At 36.1% G+C, this 21,028-nt stretch overlaps 1 protein-coding gene across 2 annotated transcripts in view; it reads right to left on the reverse strand.

The window, feature by feature from the left end:
* Positions 1-21,028, reverse strand: part of LOC149839753 (Major facilitator superfamily protein) — a 113,061-nt gene that overhangs the window by 36,086 nt on the left and 55,947 nt on the right. For both annotated transcript variants that reach the window (XM_090002803.1, XM_090002804.1), the window contains exons 6-7: positions 11,980-12,224; positions 11,738-11,828 (exon numbers count right to left, since the gene is read on the reverse strand). In XM_090002803.1, coding sequence (XP_089858929.1) covers positions 11,738-11,828; positions 11,980-12,224 — 336 coding nt within the window. The remainder of the gene's footprint in view (positions 1-11,737; positions 11,829-11,979; positions 12,225-21,028) is intronic.

Consider the following 21,028-nt stretch of genomic DNA (forward strand, 5'->3'; position numbering starts at 1 on the left):
AATCAGCCCTTAGATCATATTTTTCTGACATGTAGGCTTTTGGGGGGTCAAAAAATCAACGGCTTACAATATACGGAATTTTCAACTCTCCGAAATCATATTTTTATGTCAAAAAAACATGATCTAAGGGATGATTCTGTTAGAAAGTATGCGAAAAGGTATAACAAGAATGCTTAATGCATTCACATTGTCCAATGAATGTACAAACACAAACTCACAATGGAAAATATAGAAATAGTCTACTAAGGGACAACACAAGAAGCCTTCAAAGAGGCAACACATAATAAATATAAATCTTTATTGAATGAGGGTTTGAAAAGCCATATGTTACAAGAGGGAGAGCCCTCTATTTATAGAGGATGAAAAACAAAAAGGAGAGGGACCACATGGGGCTCCCGAGCCCCAACGGTCATATAATGACAGTTGGGGCCCCCAACAACTAGATGGGTGGAGCCCCATGCAGTCCTTTTACATGATGTAATAAAAGGAAAAATATAAAAGTAAAAAGAAATAAAATTTTAAGAATAAAAATGGTACAAGAAAATTACCAAAATACCCCTATCGGGTTTTTGGATGTACAATAAAGAAAAGAGAGTTCTTGATGAAGTATATAAGTATATATATACATATATGTATATATATACTTATATACATATATACCAATGTATATATATATAAGTATATGTATATATATACATATTTTAACACTCTCCCTCAAACTTTACATGGGGATAACGGAAAGTTTGAAGATACAAAGGAAGGATTCCAAGTCTTCAAGAGTCTTCAATGGAAGTCGTCATCTTTATAGCCCATGAAAGAATTTTGCAAATGTCAACATTTAACTGTCTTTAATGATCATCCTCAAGCACCTTCCATGATGTATCATAGGTACTTCTTTTATCTCATCTTTAAGATCTCGTGGAACAAACAAAAGAGCTCCAAGTAAAAAATATCTTTGCATTTTAATCGAGCACTATGTGAAAATATCACGAAGAAAATCATAATTATCTTATTTAAAGAACATGATCCATTAAGACAAGATAATTACTTATGCATACAAAATGTCTTTAGAAGAAATAGTGGTCTTCTAAGAATCAAACTTAAACACAATTTGATAAACTCATTATATTCTTAAAGAAAGATATGTGCACCCAGGCACAAGACACAAAGGAGAAAACATGTGAAAATGTCTACAAAGAGATCATGCATACGAGGGATGCTAACTCCACAAAGAGGTATGTCATGTGAAAATACCTCAAAAAGAGATAATGTGCACTATGAGCACAAATACCACAAAGAGATATGTGCACAAAGGCACAAGAACACTTAGAACAAATGTACACAAAGGTACAATAGAAAAACTCAAATGCACAAAGGCATACAAAATATAAGAAATTTATATTGAAGAAATTTAGAAAGCATAAGCTCCAAAAGATAGAAATGTCTTCAAAGAGACAATGTGCATACAAACACTAATTCGTCACAAAGAGGCCAAACGGAAAAAGTGATTTTTAAATATGCATATCAATATAAACTTTTATTGATAAATATTTTTCTATGCAAGGGAGACACAAGTAGCAAAGATTAAAAAATCATTTAGAAAGAAATCTCATATGATAAATGAAAATCAAAACCAAATTAAGAATTTTCATAAATTTGGGATCCATCATTCAAAAGTATGGAGAAATTGATGGAGATGTAAATCATAGGATAAAGGTTGGGTGGATGAAATGGAAAAGTGCTACTGGAGTGTTGTGCGATCGTAGAATGCCATTGCGGTTGAAGGGAAAGTTTTATAGGACGACTATTAGACCCGCTTTACTATATGGTACGGAATGTTGGGCTGCCAAGAGACATCATATTCAAAAAATGAGTGTAGCTGAGATGCGGATGCTTAGATGGATGTGTGGAAATACAATAAAAGATAAGATTCGGAACGAAGAGATACGTAAGAAGGTAGGTGTTGCACCCATTGAAAATAAGATGCGAGAGAATCGTTTACGGTGGTTTGGACATATTCGGCGAAGGCCTAATGATGCTCCAGTTAGAAGGTTGGAGAAATGGGAAAATATATTAGTTAAAAGAGGTCGGGGTAGGCCTAGGAAGACTTGGATGGAGATGATAGGAAAGGATATGAATGCTTTGAACCTCACCGAGGACATGGCGTTGGATAGAAATGATTGGAGGAAAAGGATTCATGTGGAAGACCCAAAATGAATTTCTTTTTTGGTTCATATCGCTGACCCCAATTGTTTTGGGATGAAGGCGTAGTTGTTGTTGTTGTTGTTGTTGTTGTATGGAATTTTGCAAATCTCAACAATAGTTCATCAACTACAAGCAATCCCCTCATTAGACCTCCAAAACCCAGAAATCAAGTGTATAAGCGACTAGATCAAGAACGTAAATATAATGCCACTAAAAGGCCAAATACACACATGAAGGTGTGTATAAACACCTCTTGTCTACATATAATGATACTTGAAACGAGTGTATCAGCGACTAGAATAAGAGTACAACAGTCAACCATGGGCTAAAAATCACACACAAAGGTATGAACAAACATCTCTTGTCTACATATAATGACACTCAAAATCAAGTATGTCCAGCGACTAAAACAAGAGTACAAAGCCAACCATGGGCTAAAAACACACACGAATGTGTGACTAAACATCTCTTGTCTACATATAATAATACTTAAAACAAGTGTATCAGCTACTAGAGCAAGAGCACAAAGCCAATAATAGGTTAAAAACACACACAAAGGTGTGAATAACATTTCTTGTCTACATATAATGACACTTAGATAAGAGGCATAAAAGGAGAAAAACAATTGAAGCAAGAAAACTTGTAATGGAAATACAATTAAAAACAAATATTAATTTTCAATATATCTAGAAACACTATGGTTTCAAAAAGTTAGACATCCATCACAAGTATACATAATTAAGAGCATCCATAACAAAGTCAATGGCCAAAGAACAAACGCGTGATGCCACATACTCATAATCAGAGATCACATAACATGTCATTTAGAGTCAAACTACAAGTTGACAATCTAAAGTGACATAACACGAGGTGTGTTAGATTTTGAATCTCCAGGTCCTTCCACGCGTGAGATCTGAAAAACAGAGAGAGAGAGAGAAAGGGAGAGAGAAGATGGGAGAAGCCGATACCCCTTTAGCAATAGGGTCGGCTGCTGTGTATTCCTTCATATTAACAAGTGATTACAATATTTTAGGGTACTAAAATACCCCTCATTACAATAAACAATATTACATAATGCCATTAATGAAGAAGTGGATGTCACGGGTCCTGGATCTTCAGATCCATGACCCGGAACCGAGAAAACACTTCTTTTCACCCTCCCTCAAGTTGTGCATGATCTTGAATCATGAACAACTTGCCTTTTAACATCCAAAATCTGTCTTTTGTCGATCCTTTTGTAAATATATCCGCCACTTGATCTGTAGTTCGAACAAATTCAGGCTCAATCTCTTTCTCTTCTACCTTTTGTCTCACAAAATGCTGGTCTATTTCAATATGTTTGGCACGACTGTGATGGATTGGATTAAAAGACATACTAATGGCGCTCTGGTTGTCACACAAAAGAAGTGATCGAGATATCGATTCTCCGACTTCTGTCAGTAGATGTCTAACCCAAGTAGCCTCAGCAGTGGCGGCTGCCATTGACCTGTATTCAGCCTCTGTACTGGATCCGGCAACAACCTTTTGTTTCTTACTACTCCAAGAAACCAAATTCATCCCAACAAATACACAATAGCCTGATACTGATCTGCGTTCATCTGGATCTCCCGCCCAGTCCGCGTCAGAATAAATACTGATCTCATGTGCACTTTGCCCATTTGTCTTTCGCTTATATGTGAGACCATCCCCAACCGTTCCCTTCAGATATCGTAGTATCCGTTTAACTGCTTCCATATGCCCTTCACATGGGGCATGCATAAACTGAGAAACTTGATTCACCGAGTAGACTATATCAGGGCGAGTAAAAGTGAGGTATTGTAACATACCCACTATGCTACGGTACTGTGTGGGATTATCAAAAGGATCTCCATCTTGAGAGCTAAGCCTTTGATGAAGAACGCTAGGAGTACTCAAGGGCTTGCAGTCTTTCATACCCGATTTATTGAGAACATCAATGGTATACTTATGTTGAGTGAGACTCATTTTTTCAGAGGAACTGTCAACTTCAATTCCAAGAAAGTACCGTAGTTTGCCAAGGTCCTTCATTTTGAACCTCTGATTCAAGAGATGTTTGACTTCTTCAATGTGCTCATTGGAACTGCCAGTGATGATAATATCATCCACATATATCAACAACAGAGTAATTGTGCCTTGGTTCTTAAATATAAATAGGGAGTGGTCAAGAAGAGATTTCTTAAAACCATACTTTTGTATTTCAAGAGAAAAGTTGTCAAACCAAGATCGAGATGCCTGCTTCAATCCATATATCGCCCTTTTTAGTCTGCAGACATATTTTGTAGGATTACCTTCTGCGTAACCAGTGGGTTGTTCCATGTAAACTTCTTCTCTCAAATCTCCATGAAGAAAAGCATTCTTCACATCAAGTTGGCTAATGGTCCATTGGTGTTCAATGGCTAAAGAAAGTATGACTCGGATTGTCCCCATCCTCACAACTGGACTAAAGGTTTCATCATAATCCTGTCCTTGCTCCTGTGTAAAACCTTTGGCTACAAGTCTCGCCTTGTATCTCTCTATAGTCCCATCCGGTTTATACTTTATTTTGTACACCCATTTCGAACCAACAACGTTTCTGTCAGGTGGTCTTGATACGACATCCCACGTACCACATTCATGTAGAGCTTCCATCTCCTCATTCATTGCTTCAATCCATCTTCTGGAATTTGATGCTTGAGAGAACGTTGTGGGTTCATCTTCTTTATTCAAGGCTGTTAGAAAGAGTTGAAAATCTAATGAGAAATTTTCATAACTGACCCACCTTTCAATTGGATGGCGAGAACGTGTGGATCTTCTAGTATCAACAATGTTGGATGTTGAGGAAGCGTCCATATCTGAATCAACTATGGTGGGTGACTCTCTTTCTCGTCGAGTGTAGACAAGACCTTTATACCTTCCTGGATTCAAAGTTGAGTCTGTATTTTCATGATCAATCATTCCATCAGTAGACATAAGTTTCTTATCCTTTTGAATGCAATTTGAGCAAGCATCACTAGCTCCTGAGAGAAGTTCATAATTCAACCAAGGATAATAAGCCTCAACTCTATGTTTTGATTCTGAAGAACTAGTACATTGACAATCAAAATTCAATTCATCGAAGATGACATTTCTTGATATTTTGATGTGCTTGCTCACCGGATCATAGCACCTGTACCCTTTATAGTCATCAGCATAACCCACAAACCTGCACTTTAAAGCCTTGTCCTGAAACTTATGTCTCCTTGAACTGTCAACATGAACATAGCATAAACATCCAAAGACATGCAAATCATAGTAGTTGGGGTGTATACCAAAAAGAGACAAGTAAGGAGACTTGTTTTCCAAAATAGTCATGGGCAATCGATTTATCACATGAACTGCAGAATGAAAAGCCTTTGTCCATAAAGTGATCGAAAGATTACTGTCATGCATCATACTCATCGCACTCTCAACAATATGGCGATGCTTCCTTTCAGCAATCCCATTCTGCTGAGGTGTGTGTGGACAAGACACCTTTTTTCTTATCCCATTACTTTGAAGAAAGTTAGTAAAGTCAATGGAAGAAAATTCACCTCCTCCGTCACATTGGAAACTTAGAATGTTTTCAGAAAATTGGTTTTTTACAAAGGAATGGAAGTTACGGAACAACTTGAAAGTCTCGGATTTATGTTTCATGAAAAATATCCAGGAATATCGAGAATAACTGTCAACAAATAAAAGATAATATCTAGTTCCAGACATGGAAGCAACTGGAGCAGGCCCCCAAACATCAGAACAGATAGTCTCAAAAGGTCTTGAAGCTCTTTTATTGATAGAATGAAATGGTAAAACATGACCCTTACATAAGAGACAACTAGAACATTTATTGTCATTGACATTTATTCCTAGACTTGACTTGGGAATAAGATTATTCGAAACAAGCTTTTCAATGAAACTACTACTGCAGTGACCTAGACGACCATGCCAAAGATTTGGCTTATTGATTTCAGAGACACTAAAAACACAGGTAGGATTTTCAGAAGACAACGATGATTGGAGCTTCAAGTTTGGATCTGCAGAGCTAACATGTGCTGAAGGATCTTCTTGAAAAACATACATGTTGCCTTGTCGTTTTCCTCTAGCGAACGTCTCCTTCGTGTAGAGATCCTTAACAAGAACAGAAGAAGGAGTAAATTCAACTGAGGCTTTGACATCATCAACAAGTTTAGAAACTGAAACAATGTTTTTCTTGATATTAGGAGCATAAAGAACATTTGAAAGATTGATGGAAGATTCGGGCAAGGGTATGATGGAGTTTCCAATATGCGAGACAGAGTGGTGTGATCCATCTCCAGTAACTATACTACTTCTACCAATGTAAGGAACAAGTTTTAGGAACTTACCTGCATCACCAGTAACATGAGTTGCTGCGCCAGAGTCCACATACCAAGTACCTTGCTCATTCTGTTTCAGATTCAATTCTGCTAAGGCTGACAACAACAACTCTTTTACTTCTTCATTGGTCCTTGTATTGTCTGTGCCTCTTTTTGCTTCAGTTTGTGTTGATTTTCCTTTATTTAAGGGATTGAACCAGCAGTTGGCTTTGATGTGCCCCCTTTTTATTACACAGAAAGCAAGTAGGGATTGGCCTCTGTCTTTGTGAGTTGGTATATGAGTTGGGTGTAGGCAATAATCCACGACCGCCATGGCTACTTCTCCCTTGTGCTCCTTTTCCCTTGATATCATAGCTTCCTCGTCCTCGTGCATAAGTAACCCCTGTAGCAAGAACTTCTTGTGCCCCAGTTTGCATAGATGATTCTTCAGAAAATCCCTTTAGATTCATCTCATATTGTAACAATTTTGCGCGCAGATCTTCAAAGTTGGGCAGCTCAGGTAAACATAATAGAGAAGTGACAATCATATGATAGTCGTGTCCCAATCCACTGAGGGTTTGCTGTACCAAATCTTTATCAGAAACTGTACTTCCAACAACTGCTAACTGATCTGTGATAACCTTCATTTTGTTCAAATATTCCATGATGGACATGGAATCCTTTCTTAACATTTGAAATTCTCTTTTAAGAAACATAATCCTGGCCTGAGAAACCTGTGAGTATGTCTGAACTAGTCTGTTCCAAAGTTGCATGGCAGTGCAGTCATCTGGAATAGCTACAAGCACCTCTTGTGACAGTGTTGATGTAATATAAGCAACAAGCGCTTGGTCTCTTTTCATCCAAGCCACAAATTCAGGATTTCTAACATATACGGTAGTAGCTTCCCCTTTGTTGTCCCTTTCTTCTTGTGATAGGAACTCAGGAGGAACTGGAATAGATCCATCCAGGTGTCCAAAAAGATCTTGACTCCTAATGAAAGGTATGATTTGCCTCTTCCAAGTCAAGAAATTACCATTATTTAATTTTTCAGACACGAGATGACTGAGGAAACTGGAAGAAAGAACTGATTGACTAGGAAGTGAATTCATGTTTCACAGAATTAAGAATGTATTCAGCACAATCTGCTTACACCTGCAGTTTTTTTTTTTTGCAGGAACTAACTCAGATCGATGCTATCAGACTGCAGAAACTAATTCAGATTGCTGATATGAAACAGAAATTGAATGTCAATCAGATTTTTAATTTGTATATGAAATGGAATATTTGATATAAATGAAACAGAAAATGAATGTATCGGCTTGATCAAGGATGCAGCTGAATCAAAATAGGACCCTGCGTGATTAGATCACGCTGCTACCAACAGCAATAAACTAGGTATGCGAGTGACAGAATGAGAAATAGGACCCTGCGTGATTAGATCACGCTGATATGAAAGAAATAAAGAGATCAATAAGCTGAAACAAGAGAAAAGGAAAGGGATAGGTAGAAGGCTGTGGATTGAGTTATTCAGGGGATAGAAAGAAGATTGTGGGGAAACCGAGGTTCAGCCACCACCGAAGTAAAAGAAAAATAGAAAGAGGCGAAAAGAGGACTGTGGGAAGAAGGAGTCAGATCTGATTATCTTCAGATCTGATTGATATCAGATCTGATATAGAAGAAATGAATGTGGGGAGGCAAAAATGGGTCGTTCGTGAACCCAAAAAAATGAAAATAGGGAATGGATGGATATGTTCTTAACTTAGAAGAAGAAATCGAGAAGGACAGATCTATCGGACGTACCTTTGAGATCGATTCCAGTTTCAACTGAAGCGTGGCTCTGATACCATGTTAGATTTTGAATCTCCAGGTCCTTCCACGCGTGAGATCAGAAAAACAGAGAGAGAGAAAGGGAGAGAGAAGATGGGAGAAGTCGATACCCCTTTAGCAATAGGGTCGGCTGCTGTGTATTCCTTCATATTAACAAGTGATTACAATATTTTAGGGTACTAAAATACCCCTCATTACAATAAACAATATTACATAATGCCATTAATGAAGAAGTGGATGTCACGGGTCCTGGATCTTCAGATCCATGACCCGGAACCGAGAAAACACTTCTTTTCAAGGTGTACATAACTCACTCCAACAAACTTCTCTATAATAATAACAAGGCCACGAAAATTGATGCATCAAATAAAGTTTGTGATGGACAATATAAATGTCATAAGAAGGCAACAAACACATGAAAATCATTTTCCAAATAGGTGATTTTATAAAGAGAGCCGATCAAATCAAAGATCCAATAATGGTAGATAATCAATCATATGCACAACAATATGCCTTATGACAACAATTCTACATAAACACGGATCATGCTTAACATAATCAATTCTTCAAAATGAAGTCATTTATACCAAAAAGTCTTATTATGCAACAAACACAACATGAAATATTAAGCAATGTCATGTGTAAGAACCGATTTAAAATAATCCAAGAGTCAAATCAAGCTTTAACTATGATATCGCAATTATATACATACCAAATGATAATAGATGCAATTTTATGCAATACAAGATGTCGAATGACAATAATCTTGAGTGAGCAAAAATTTAGGCCAATATAGGCATTCTTAATTAAGGCAGTAAGATTATGAAGTTTGAAAAACTCATGTGAAAAAACATGAAAAAAAATGAAGTTCATGATTGGAACTTCAAATGATGCTTACAACGACTCGTAAAAGAACCACAAAAGTTCACAACAAATGTATCTACAAAAGATACTCACAAGAACCACTAAGGTTTAACAAAAATACTCAAAAAGAGTATACAAGAAGAATAATAATTTTCATTCAAGTGGGAGAACCCCACACTCAAGAGGATAATAAGTTTATGAACTTGTTAAAACCGCACAACAACAACAAAATGCACTAAGGCACAAAACTAGAAAATCAAATATTTGTTGATGAGGAGAAATTCAAAACTCATAAGTTTATCAAAACATGACTTAAAAGGTTAGAACCAACTCATAATTCAACAAGCATTAAAAAAAACCATAAGTTTTACAATGAGACAAACACTTGAAGACAATCAAATTGAAGAATCTTTAAGAGCATCAAGATGCAAAAATAACCATATTTCATATGATAATAATACAAGACTACTCCTTTTAATAAAAACTAATCTTAATTCAACATGCATCATAAAAAAAACTTTTCCAAACAAATATTGCTCATACTAAATGACGCATTAGGTAAGCCTTGTTAAAGGAATTAAAACTTAATAAGGAATTTCCATAGATGATATATGTCAAAAAAATTTCCAAAAAACACACAATATTATAGGAAGCCACACATAAGACTTTTTAGTGGATAAGCATATACCTTCAACACGAAACAACAAATATGATGAGAGTGTAGAAAAATATGTGATCAATAGCTTTACACTACATATATCACAAAAATTTTAATCTCAACATAACTTTCTTTAAAGACATACCAGTCATATGAAAGACATGCTTACAAACAAAGTTAAGCATAAAATATAAATTCAAAAACACACAAGTTCAAGTGAGATTGTCATCAAATTATGCTTGAAAGAAAAACATGATTAACGACCCATTAAAGCAAGTTTTGAGCAATCATATATCTAGTTTTTCGAAAAACAAGTTCACCAATTTAAGAATTTATCATTTAAAATTTTCAAAACATACGAAAAAGTGTAATGTGATATACGAAAAAGCAAAGGTTCAATGAAGAACCAAATAACACAAGCACTAAACGTGCAAAATACCCACTTTTTTTATTTAATTTTTTAATAAAAACATAATGATAAAGAAAACACATACATATAAATGATCAAAGAAGTAAATATTTCTTCATAATGCATGATACTTAAAGAAAAAGAATATATATCAAATAACTTTAAGAAAGAAAAGAGAGAAAAATGAATACTTCACCATTTTTCTTAAAATTTCTTGAATAACATGCTTCCCGATGCACCAAAGAGCAACTCGATCACAACCTTGCTCTGATACCATGTTAGAAAGTATGTGGAAAGGTATAACAAGAATGCTTAATGCATTCACACGGTCTAATGAATGGACAAACACAAACCCACAATGGGAAATATAGAAATAGTCCATTAAGGGACAACACAAGAAGCCTTCAAAGAGGCAACACATAATAAATATGAATCTTTATTGAATAAGGGCTTGAAAAGCCATATGTTACAAGAGGGAGAGCCCTCTATTTATAGAAGATGAAAAACAAAAAGGAGAGGGACCACATGGGGCTCCCTTCTAGTCGTTTGGGAGCCCCAACAGTCATATTAATGACCGTTGGGGCCCCAACGACTAGATGGGTGGGGCCCCATGCAGTCCTTTTACATGATGTAATAAAAGGAAAAAGTAAAAAGTAAAAAGAATAAAAAAAGAAATAAAAGAAAATCCTAAGAAATAAAATGGTACAGGAAAATTACCAAAATACCCCTATTTGGTTTTTGGATGTACAATAAAGAAAAGAGAGTTCTTGATGAAGTATATAAGTATATATATATACATATATGTATATATATACTTATATACATATATACCAATGTATATAAGTATATATATATATATATATACATATATGTATATATATACTTATATACATATATACCAATGTATATATATATATAAGTATATGTATATATATACATATTTTAACAGATTCCTACTACTTTGACTATGTTTAACACATCCATGAGGTCAGATTTGGTGAAAACCCCCCAATATGAGTTCCAACTAGGGGTACCTTACCCACCAGAGTAGTCAATACTTCCTGCATGCATGTGTGTGTGTCTAATACATCAAAGGAAAATAAGTAAAATTGAATCCAATCATCCAATGCAACCTATGTCACATGGATACTCATATTTTTACTCCAATATTGTATCCCCTTACACAGTACTCATTATGGAAAACTTCATAAAAATTGACCATATACTTGTATCTACAGTCATATCCATGTGACAAAGAATGCAAACCATTCCAACAGATATGTACATAATACACCAAATAGAAATAAGAACCACTAAACCCCAATTATCTAATGCAACTCCTTCACAGCTTAATATATCTAATGACTGATCAACATTGAGTTCATAAATTTGCCAAAGGAACCATCCACTATGTCGAATTCTACTTACTATTGCATCAGATGCCCCATACAATGCCATTGCACCTCCCACGCCAGATATACCAAGCGCTGGCGTTACTATATACTTGGTGAATTCAGCCCTAACATTCACAAATACTTAAGTAAATGAAAGACTATGCAGAAGAAAAATTAAGACATATCTATCCTATTTTATAATTTACTAATATAAATATCACAGATTCTTACAGGAAGGGTTTTCATACCAATCATTTACAAAAGAAATCCTCTTACCATACGAATGCCTGCTGTAGGCCTGAATATGCAAGAAGAGGAATAAGCAAAAGCATCTGTTTGCCAAGAAGGGGAGCTACAATTGCATTCACTATTCCTGCACAAGAGGTGGGACCTTTAGATTCATCTAAAGCACCCTCTTTTTTATCCCCATTATGCAGAAAACACATCAATATGGTCCCCACTGTCATGCTTCCAAGAAAAACTATAAATAACAATGTTGTGCCACTGACTTGTCCCCCTTCCTGTAATCATACACAAACATGAGATCAATGTTGAAGGTCAACGATCTGAATGGAGACTTCAGGAATGTAGAAAATATTGAGGAGAGCTCGGCTACATATTTTGCACGCTTCCAGGTGTATATTCAGCAAAGCACATCTTTAAGACCAGATTACAAGCTAATAAACATATCTAAGGCCTTATGTGAGATCTTCATAATAGATTCAAATGAACTAAACCCATATATGCAAAAATATGAGATATCAAATCCAAAAGTTTTCTCAGCTAAATTTCAAGAACAGAGATTGTGAAAGGATTCAGCACTAGGACGGAAAAAAGAAGATACAACAGCACTATGTCACTCCAATGGATCGGCCTTTTTCTCTGTCATGGAGTGTGTGTGAGGCGTGTCCTTAAAGTCCCCTATTTCATCAAGCATGTTGGAACATCCCTCAGCCATGTGATATGCTCTCTCTCTCTCTCTCTCTCTCTCTCTCTCTCTCTCTCTTGCAATCCATAACCGCTATATTTCTGCAAGACAGAGACAGTTAGGAGCTGAAAATAAGAGGAGAAGAAAAGAAAATGGTGAAAAAGAAGAATAAGAAGAAAAATGAGAGAGATGAGTGGAGAGAGTTAGGATCATGCTGAGTGTCGAGGCCCTTTTCCTGTACTATCTTTTCAACACTGTTAGCAACACTGGTCTACATGTTCATTGATTAAAGATTCAAATAATAGGAGAATTAAGAGAGAAAGAAGAACAAAGAAATGGAGAAGATAGACAAAGGGAGAAAAGGAGACAAGAGGAGAGAAAGATTGAGGGAAAAGAGTAATAGTAGGTCATGGTTGGCCTCCTTTCTTTTCTATTAACTTTATAAGTCGGTAAAAGACAAGAATACCCTCCTGTACATGAAGTATATGCAGCCAATGTACACAACCAAACATAAAAAATGTAAACAGAGAAAAAATTGAGCCTCTATCTCATTACACTTCCCCTCAAGTTGGGATGAAAGACATCTACCATTCCCTACTAGCTAACAAGGTCATAATGGTTGGATTTGCTTAAAGATTTAGTTAAAATATCAACCAATTGCTTTCCAGTGTGATTATACACCACTTTGAAAATTTTCTTCTCAATCTTTTCTCGAATGCAATCAATATCGATATGTTTGGCGCACTCATGGTGGATTGGATCATCAGCTAGGTAAATAGCAGATTATTGTCACATAAGAGAATCATGGGAAGTACTATATCAAGTCTCAGTTCACAAAGTATTCCCATAATCCATAACCCTATCACGAAATGGCACAGAATCCGAGACAAAGAACAAGATTCAAAAAAGACAATTATTTTATCAACTAAGGCCAAATACATTTGCATAATGTATTTAGCCAAAGATAAACACAAACAACAAGAAGAATATATAGACAATAAAAACAAGAGATAACGATTACTAATTTTATTAATATTCAAATATTCACAATATTTACAAATAAAACCTCACTACAAACATCTGTGTACACACAGTGATTGTAAAAGTATCTTCAACAAGATACTTTAGTTGATAACGCAATAACTTTGAGAATAAATGTGCGAACATACACACAACAAGAACACTTGAAACACTTGTGCACAACAAGCACAACACCGGAATCACAAATGTGCAATTGCACTCATAAGATTCATAAACCACTAAAAGGTTGGGCTATAATCCCAAAACCCTTAATAAAATACAAGAGGAGCTGCCCATATTTATAGGGCTTTTAGGAGGCATTGAGAGGGGCTCCACATAGTCGTTGGAGCCCCTCCAACGGTCACAAATGTGACCGTTGGAGGGGTCCAACGACTAGTGGGTTGGGCCCCTCCCAATGCAAGTACAATGCATTAAATGAAAAAAGAAAAAGTAAAAAATAAAAAAGGTAAAAATACAAAACCATATTCACGAAAATGAATGTGTGTAAAATACCTAAACTACCCTTACCTAAACTACCCTTATCAATATATATATTTTATATATATATAGGTAGATACATATACATATGTAATATATGTATATGTATCACCTTATATATATAAAATATATATACTAAATTACAACATATTTTAACAGTGATATCCATCAATCTCTCAACCATACAACAAAAAGAAAGAACAATATATAGAGGTCATCTAACGGCCTGTTAGAGTAGATCCCACCGGTTAGTTGGTCATTAAAAAAATAACAAAGAAATAGAAAATGAAAAATACAAAAATAAAATATTTACTCATTTCAATAATGACCAAAAAAGAAATAAAAATCCAATTTAACCTAAAGTATACTTAACCTAAACCTAATATATACTTTAACTAAAATACATGAACAATAAATATACCTCTAGTATACCCTGAATACATAGAAAAATACAAAAAAAAAATAAACACAAGAAGAAATACCTTTAAGTATACTTGAGTATACTTAGGAGTATACAAGGAAAAATACAAAAAACCAAACCAATATTAGATATTCCTTAACAAACCCTTCACATGCTCTTAGTGTCATAGCTCCATATTCAAATTTTGCACTTGCCCTGGACATCAAGTCTTGCTTTTTGCTCTTTAATGATATGAGATTACCTCCAGACCTATAGTAAATCACCTATCATCAATCGAGCCAGCCCAATCTACATGGTGTAAATCTGCACATCAAAGTGTTTTTGGTTTACAATAGACCCCTACCAGGATTTCTTTTGAGATACCTTAACACTCTTGAAAGTGCTTGCATATGAGAAGTGGTAGGAGAATTCATATCAAGTCAAGATTCCTATGGCATAAGAGAGATCCGGCCTTGTGATGGTAACCGAGACTTGAATTGGTGTGGCTATCCAGTTTAGTGCCTTTTTTCACTCTACAAGGATCAAGATTAAATGAATGCTAAAACTATTTTTGTCCAATAGAGAGATGTTTCCTTTGTGAAAGAAGGATTCACTTGGATGATCTAAGAACTTAACATCCCAAGAAATATTTCAATGCTCCAAGATCTTTGATACAAAGGTATTCTTTAGATAGTTTTTTAGCCTCGAAATCTCCTCCACATCATTACCTGTCACCACAATATCATATACATAGACTATGTGTATTGCAACACAAGATGCTTTCTTAATAAAAGGAGTATGATCAAATGTGCATCAAGAGAATTCATAACCAGCAATAGCTCAAATCATGCTCAAAGAAATTGTTTGAGTCCATAAATTGCATTCTTGAGTTTGCATACAATATCCTTGTCCTTCTCTTAATAGAAACTAAGGTCTACAGACATACACGCTTAATGCATTCTTCATATCTAACTAGCAAAATGGCCAAGATTTAATGAAACTATTACTGTTGTGAAATTTAGCTTGGCCACAAGTGTGAAGGTCTCCTGATAATCAGTCCCATATGTCTAAGTGAAGCCCCTAGCTACCAGTCTTGCTTTGTATCTCAACTGACCCATTTGGCTTAAACTTGATAGTGAAGACCCACTTGTTAAAATGTAAACAGTGTAATATAATTATATATATAATAATATTATATCATATTATATTATATTATATTATTATATATATTTTTATCTTTGTCTTTTCTTTTTTCTTTTCTTTATGTAATTTTTACTTTTTTGGTATCTAGTTCACATTGAACTAGAATACCTCCTTTAGTCAAGTCTTAGTCAAGACTTGACTAAAAGGACATCCAAGATAGAATCGTTGGAACTAGGTCCAACGGCTCTAAATAGAGTCCAACGACTCTCTCTTGAGTCCTCTCCATTCCCTCCACTCTCTTGTATAAATAGGGGTGAGACCCCACTTGTTTAGTACTCGATGCTTCTTAAGCATTTTATCTTTTTTTCAATAAAGATTATTTCTATTTTTATTTTGTTCCTATTATACCCTTTTTAAGGGTTATGCTCAAGTGTCTCTCTAGACACTCTCTTGCGGATCTAAGTACTTTTGTGGAAGATCCTCACTTCATTTCATGATATCAAAGCCAAGTTCATCCTATATTGTGAAGATTTCTTGCCTCATTTTCCGTGCCAAGCTTGCAAAGGTATTTTATCACCTTGGTTGTGGTTCTTGAAGCTTCTTTTGAAGGAAGGGGAAAAAGAAAGATTTGTCACAACAAAAAATATTGTCTTTGTTTTCTTTTACTCTCTCTTTCTTCTCTTTATTTTCTTTTTGTTGTCTCTCTCTTTAATTTTATCACCCTTGTAAGAGATGGATGATCATGATAAAATCACCATCATACCCATTAAGCTAAACGACACAAATTATGTGATGTGGGCTTCAATAATGAAGCACCACATATGGGGAAAAGGGTTATCGGGCATAGTAGATGGTTCTGATTCGGAACCTAAACTTGTTCTCACCAAAATGGAAGGTGATAAAGAAGTTCTTTTAACCGAAGAAGAGAAAAGCAAAGCCTTAGCCAACTATGAAAAGACATGGAAGGAATGGAGAATAGGGCATGCTAAAATCATGTCATGGCTAATCAATAGCATTGACATCTATGTCACAGGGATTCGGCTAACCAGGTGTCGCACCCACGTCCACAGGACGCGACGCGGGTGCGGCACCTGGTGCGGTCAACCCGACCTTGGGTGCGGTCAACGCACCCAGGGTCATTTATGTAAAAAAAACGACGTCGAGGGAGGCTCGCTTGAAGAAGAAAAAGAAGAGAGGCGAGAGGGAGCTCACCTGAAAGGGGGCAAGAGGGTGCATCACTGGCACAGGAAGGACCGGCGTTGAGTGGCTCGCCGGACGTGGGACTTGTCGGCGTCAGGTGGCCAAAAAATGAACGGGAGAGAGGGAGCCTACGACGGGGGGGTGGGGGGGGGGGGGGAAGGCGAGCGAGGAGAGAGAGAGAGAGAGAGACGTGGGGAGGGGGAAGCAGATCAGGTCATGCTGAACATGAGCGTTTTTGCTCTTGGCCATCCGATTTGCATTTTAAAAAGCTAAAAAGTCAACAAACCACGTGGCATTCATCCAAAATGCAAACAGACGGCCACGATGTGTGCATGAGCAAAAACGCTCATGTTCAGCATGACCTGATCTGCTTCCGCGTGGGGGAGGGTTTCTCCCTGCGTGCTTTAAATAAGCACGGGTTTGGATTCGGGTCGGATCCGAATCTGACCTGAGTCCGATTTTTTTTTGTTTTTGCCGCACCCCGCACCCATGTTTTTTTAAAGTGACGCATCCCCGCACCCGCACCCATGTGACATAGGTAGACATCAAGAAATGCTCGAGTCTCGCCAAATTTGAGCATGCCGATAAGGCATAGAAATATCTCAAAAATATGTATTTCCTCAAAGATATTGCACATGTGTGCAATCTTCAAGAAAAGTCTAGATCAATGACCCAAGGTGACAAAACTATACGAGAATACTACAATGAATTGTCCGAACTTTAAGGTGAATTGGCTATTTTAGAGGCAAAATGGCATTGTCCTGAGGATATTGAGCTCTGTCAAAAGCAACTTGATATGGAGCATTTTTATCAATTTGTAAACGGTCTAAGACCGAAATTCGAGTCGACTAAATCGACTCTTCTTCATCAGAGAAAAGTTTCCTCTATTGTCGATATTATACAGGAACTAATTATGGAGGAACACAGAATCAAGAAGAATACTCCAAAGTCTGAAGATGATTCTGTTCTAGTTGTATCTAGACCGGGTAATCATATACGATCTTATAGACCATCCCCATTTTAACCGACAAAGTGGTGACTATGACAAAAAAAAGGTTATTTGCCATCATTGTCATTAACCGGGATACTACAGGCCTTAGTGTCCCAAGCTTAAAGAGCTCAGAGAAAAGAGAGTTGAGATTGTTGGATCGGAGCCCAAAGATCAAGATGCACCAGTTTCTATGGCCCAACTAATGGAGATTCTCAAACCTCTCATCAAAGGAGCTTTCTCTTCATCTGAAGCTTCGACTGGGGCAGCTGCCTCATCTTTTTCCGATCCAGGTAAGTTCCCTTGGCTTATTGACTCTGGTGCTTCATTCCATATGACTCCAAATAATAAAAGTTTATCCGAATGTGTTAAAAATAAAACAAGTGTGTCAAAAGTATTTACAACTGATGGAACCTCTCTTGAAATAGACGGAATAGGAAATTTTGAAAAAATCCATAAAAGTGAGAAAAATTTTATCCCGGAAGTTAGATATATTTCCAAATTAAATTTAAATCTTTTATCTGTTTCTCAAATATCTGAACATAGTTGTAATATCTCATTTTCTTCTCATGGTTGTTGGGTACAGGATCGTCAGTCAGGAAAGCTGATTGGGGAAGGCCATAGAGAATGAGGGCTCTATTACATGGATTTTTTGGAAATGCAGAAGAATGCTTTTTGTTATAACATTCAGAAAATTGAGTTGGAGTTGTGGCACAAAAGACTTGGTCATCCACATATTGCCAAAATCTAATATTTTTCAAATCTAGGAAAATTTTGTAATTCTGAAACATTTACTTGTAAAGATTGTATTCTTGGCAAAATGAAAATATTATCATTTCATAACAGAACTTTTGTTTCTTTAAGACCACTTGAATTAGTACACTCGGATGTTTGGGGTCCTGCACCAATAATTTTTAAAGGTGATTTGCCTATTATGTTATCTTTGTCGATAATTTTTCCAGACATACTTGGATTTACTTTCTTAAACATAAGTCTGAAGCATTTTCATATTTTCAGACATTTCATAATATAGTTAAAAACAAGTTTCAAAATGATATTTTCATTTTTCGCACAGATTCAGGGGGAGAATTTTTGTCCACAGATTTTAAAAATTACCTAACTTACATGGCATCGCACACCAAAGGTCTTGTCCATACACACCTTAACAAAATGGGCTGGCAGAACGTAAACATCGTCATATTATGGAAATCACTAGGACTTTATTAATAGCAAATCAAGTCCCAAAAGATTTTTGGGCAAAAGCTGCCCTAACTGCCACCTATCTGATTAATCGGATGACATTATCTTCTTTGCAAAATATAACTCCAATCGAAAAATTTGTGAATCTTTCTCCAGATAAATCTAAACTGAGAGTATTTGGATGCAAGTGTTTTATATTTACAGACAAAAAATGATAAGCTTTCTCCTCGTGCGATTTCATGTGTCTTTTTAGGATATGCTAAAAATAAAAAAGGTTATAGGTGTTTTGATTTCAAGAATGATAGATTATATGTATCAAGAAATGTATCTTTTTTAGAAAAAGAAAGCTTCTTTGATTTTGAAAAACCAAAGGATATCACTGAGTACTCTTTTTTGTTAGATCTGACATAAAAATATGATGAATATGATCTTGACTATAGTGTTGATAATGATCAAAGTATTATTGTGAAATGAAATGGGAATCTTCGAAACACGTGCTTTGATTAACAAGAGCAAGTGTCAAGAATAACACTAAAGCATAACCCTTAAAAAGGGTATAACTGGAAACAAAATAAAAATAAAAATGTATTCTTTATTGATATGAAAAACCAATTGCTTAAGAAGCATTGGGGTAAAATACAAGAGGGGCTGCACCCCTTTATATACACAGCTGAAAGAGGACTCAATAGAGCTGTTGGGCACAGTCCAACAGCTCTATTTAGAGCTGTTGGAATGTGTCAGTCCAACAGCTCTATTAAGAGCTGTTGGACTGTGTCAGTCCAACAGCTCTATTGCTAGTCAAGTCTGGACAGGACTTGACTAGCAACAGTCATTCTAGTTCAAACTGAACTAGATGACATAAAGGCAAAAAAATAAAAATAAAGGAAAAAAAATACAGAAAAGAAAGAAATTAAAAATGTATTTATATATAATAATAATAATATAATATTATTATATATACATATATGTACAGTTTTACATTTTAACACTCCCCCTCAAACTTACGGTACAATGAGCGAAAGTTTGTCTAAGAGAAAGTGAAATCGGGGAGCAGCGAGAGGCTTTGTAAAGAAGTCTGCTAACTGATATTCTGAAGTGACATATGGCAGATCAATTATCCCGTGTAGATATTCCTCTCTGACGTAGTGACAATCCATTTCGATGTGTTTGGTGCGTTCGTGGAATGTTCTGTTACTGGCAATGTAGATCGCACTTTTGTTGTCACAACACATTTGTGAAGCCTTTGTTGCTTCAACTCCCATGTCAGCAAGCAGTCGTCGGAGCCAAACTACTTCCATGGTCGTGGTTGCCATGGCTCTGTATTCAGCTTCGGTGGATGAGAGAGATACCTTCTGCTGCTTTTTACACCTCCACGAGATTAATGATTCCCCTAAAAAGACACAAAAGCCAGTGGTTGAGTGTCTGTTATTGGGATCACCTCCCCAATCAGCATCAGTATATGCAATTAAATCAAGAGAAGAGGAGGAAGATAAGAAAAGTCCTCGTGAAAGAGAGGACTTGATGTATCTGATAATACGCATGACTGCTCCCATATGAACAGAAGTAGGAGCATGTTGAAATTGACTTGCTGTATGAACAGCATGTGTTATATCTGGTCTGGTAATGGATAGATAGGAAAGTGCCCCGACAAGCTGTCTGTAAGGAGTAGGGTCTGCAAGAAGTTCTCCATCATCAATCTTCATTTTAACATTAACAACTTCTGGAGTGTCAACTTTCTTATCATCAGTAATACCAGACCTGAAAACAATATCAAAAGCAAATTTAATCTGAGATAATAAATATCATCTAGGAGAATAAGCAACTTCAATGCCTAAAAAATATCTCAACAAGCCCAAATCAATCATTTCAAAATGAGATTTAAGAAGTGTTTTGATTGTTTTAACTCCCTGTTTATCGCTTCCGGTGATGATCATATCATCCACATAGA

The sequence above is a fragment of the Nuphar pumila genome, chromosome 4, assembly GCF_984573655.1.
Source record: "Nuphar pumila chromosome 4, dmNupPumi1.hap1.1, whole genome shotgun sequence".
Taxonomy (NCBI): Eukaryota; Viridiplantae; Streptophyta; class Magnoliopsida; order Nymphaeales; family Nymphaeaceae; genus Nuphar; species Nuphar pumila.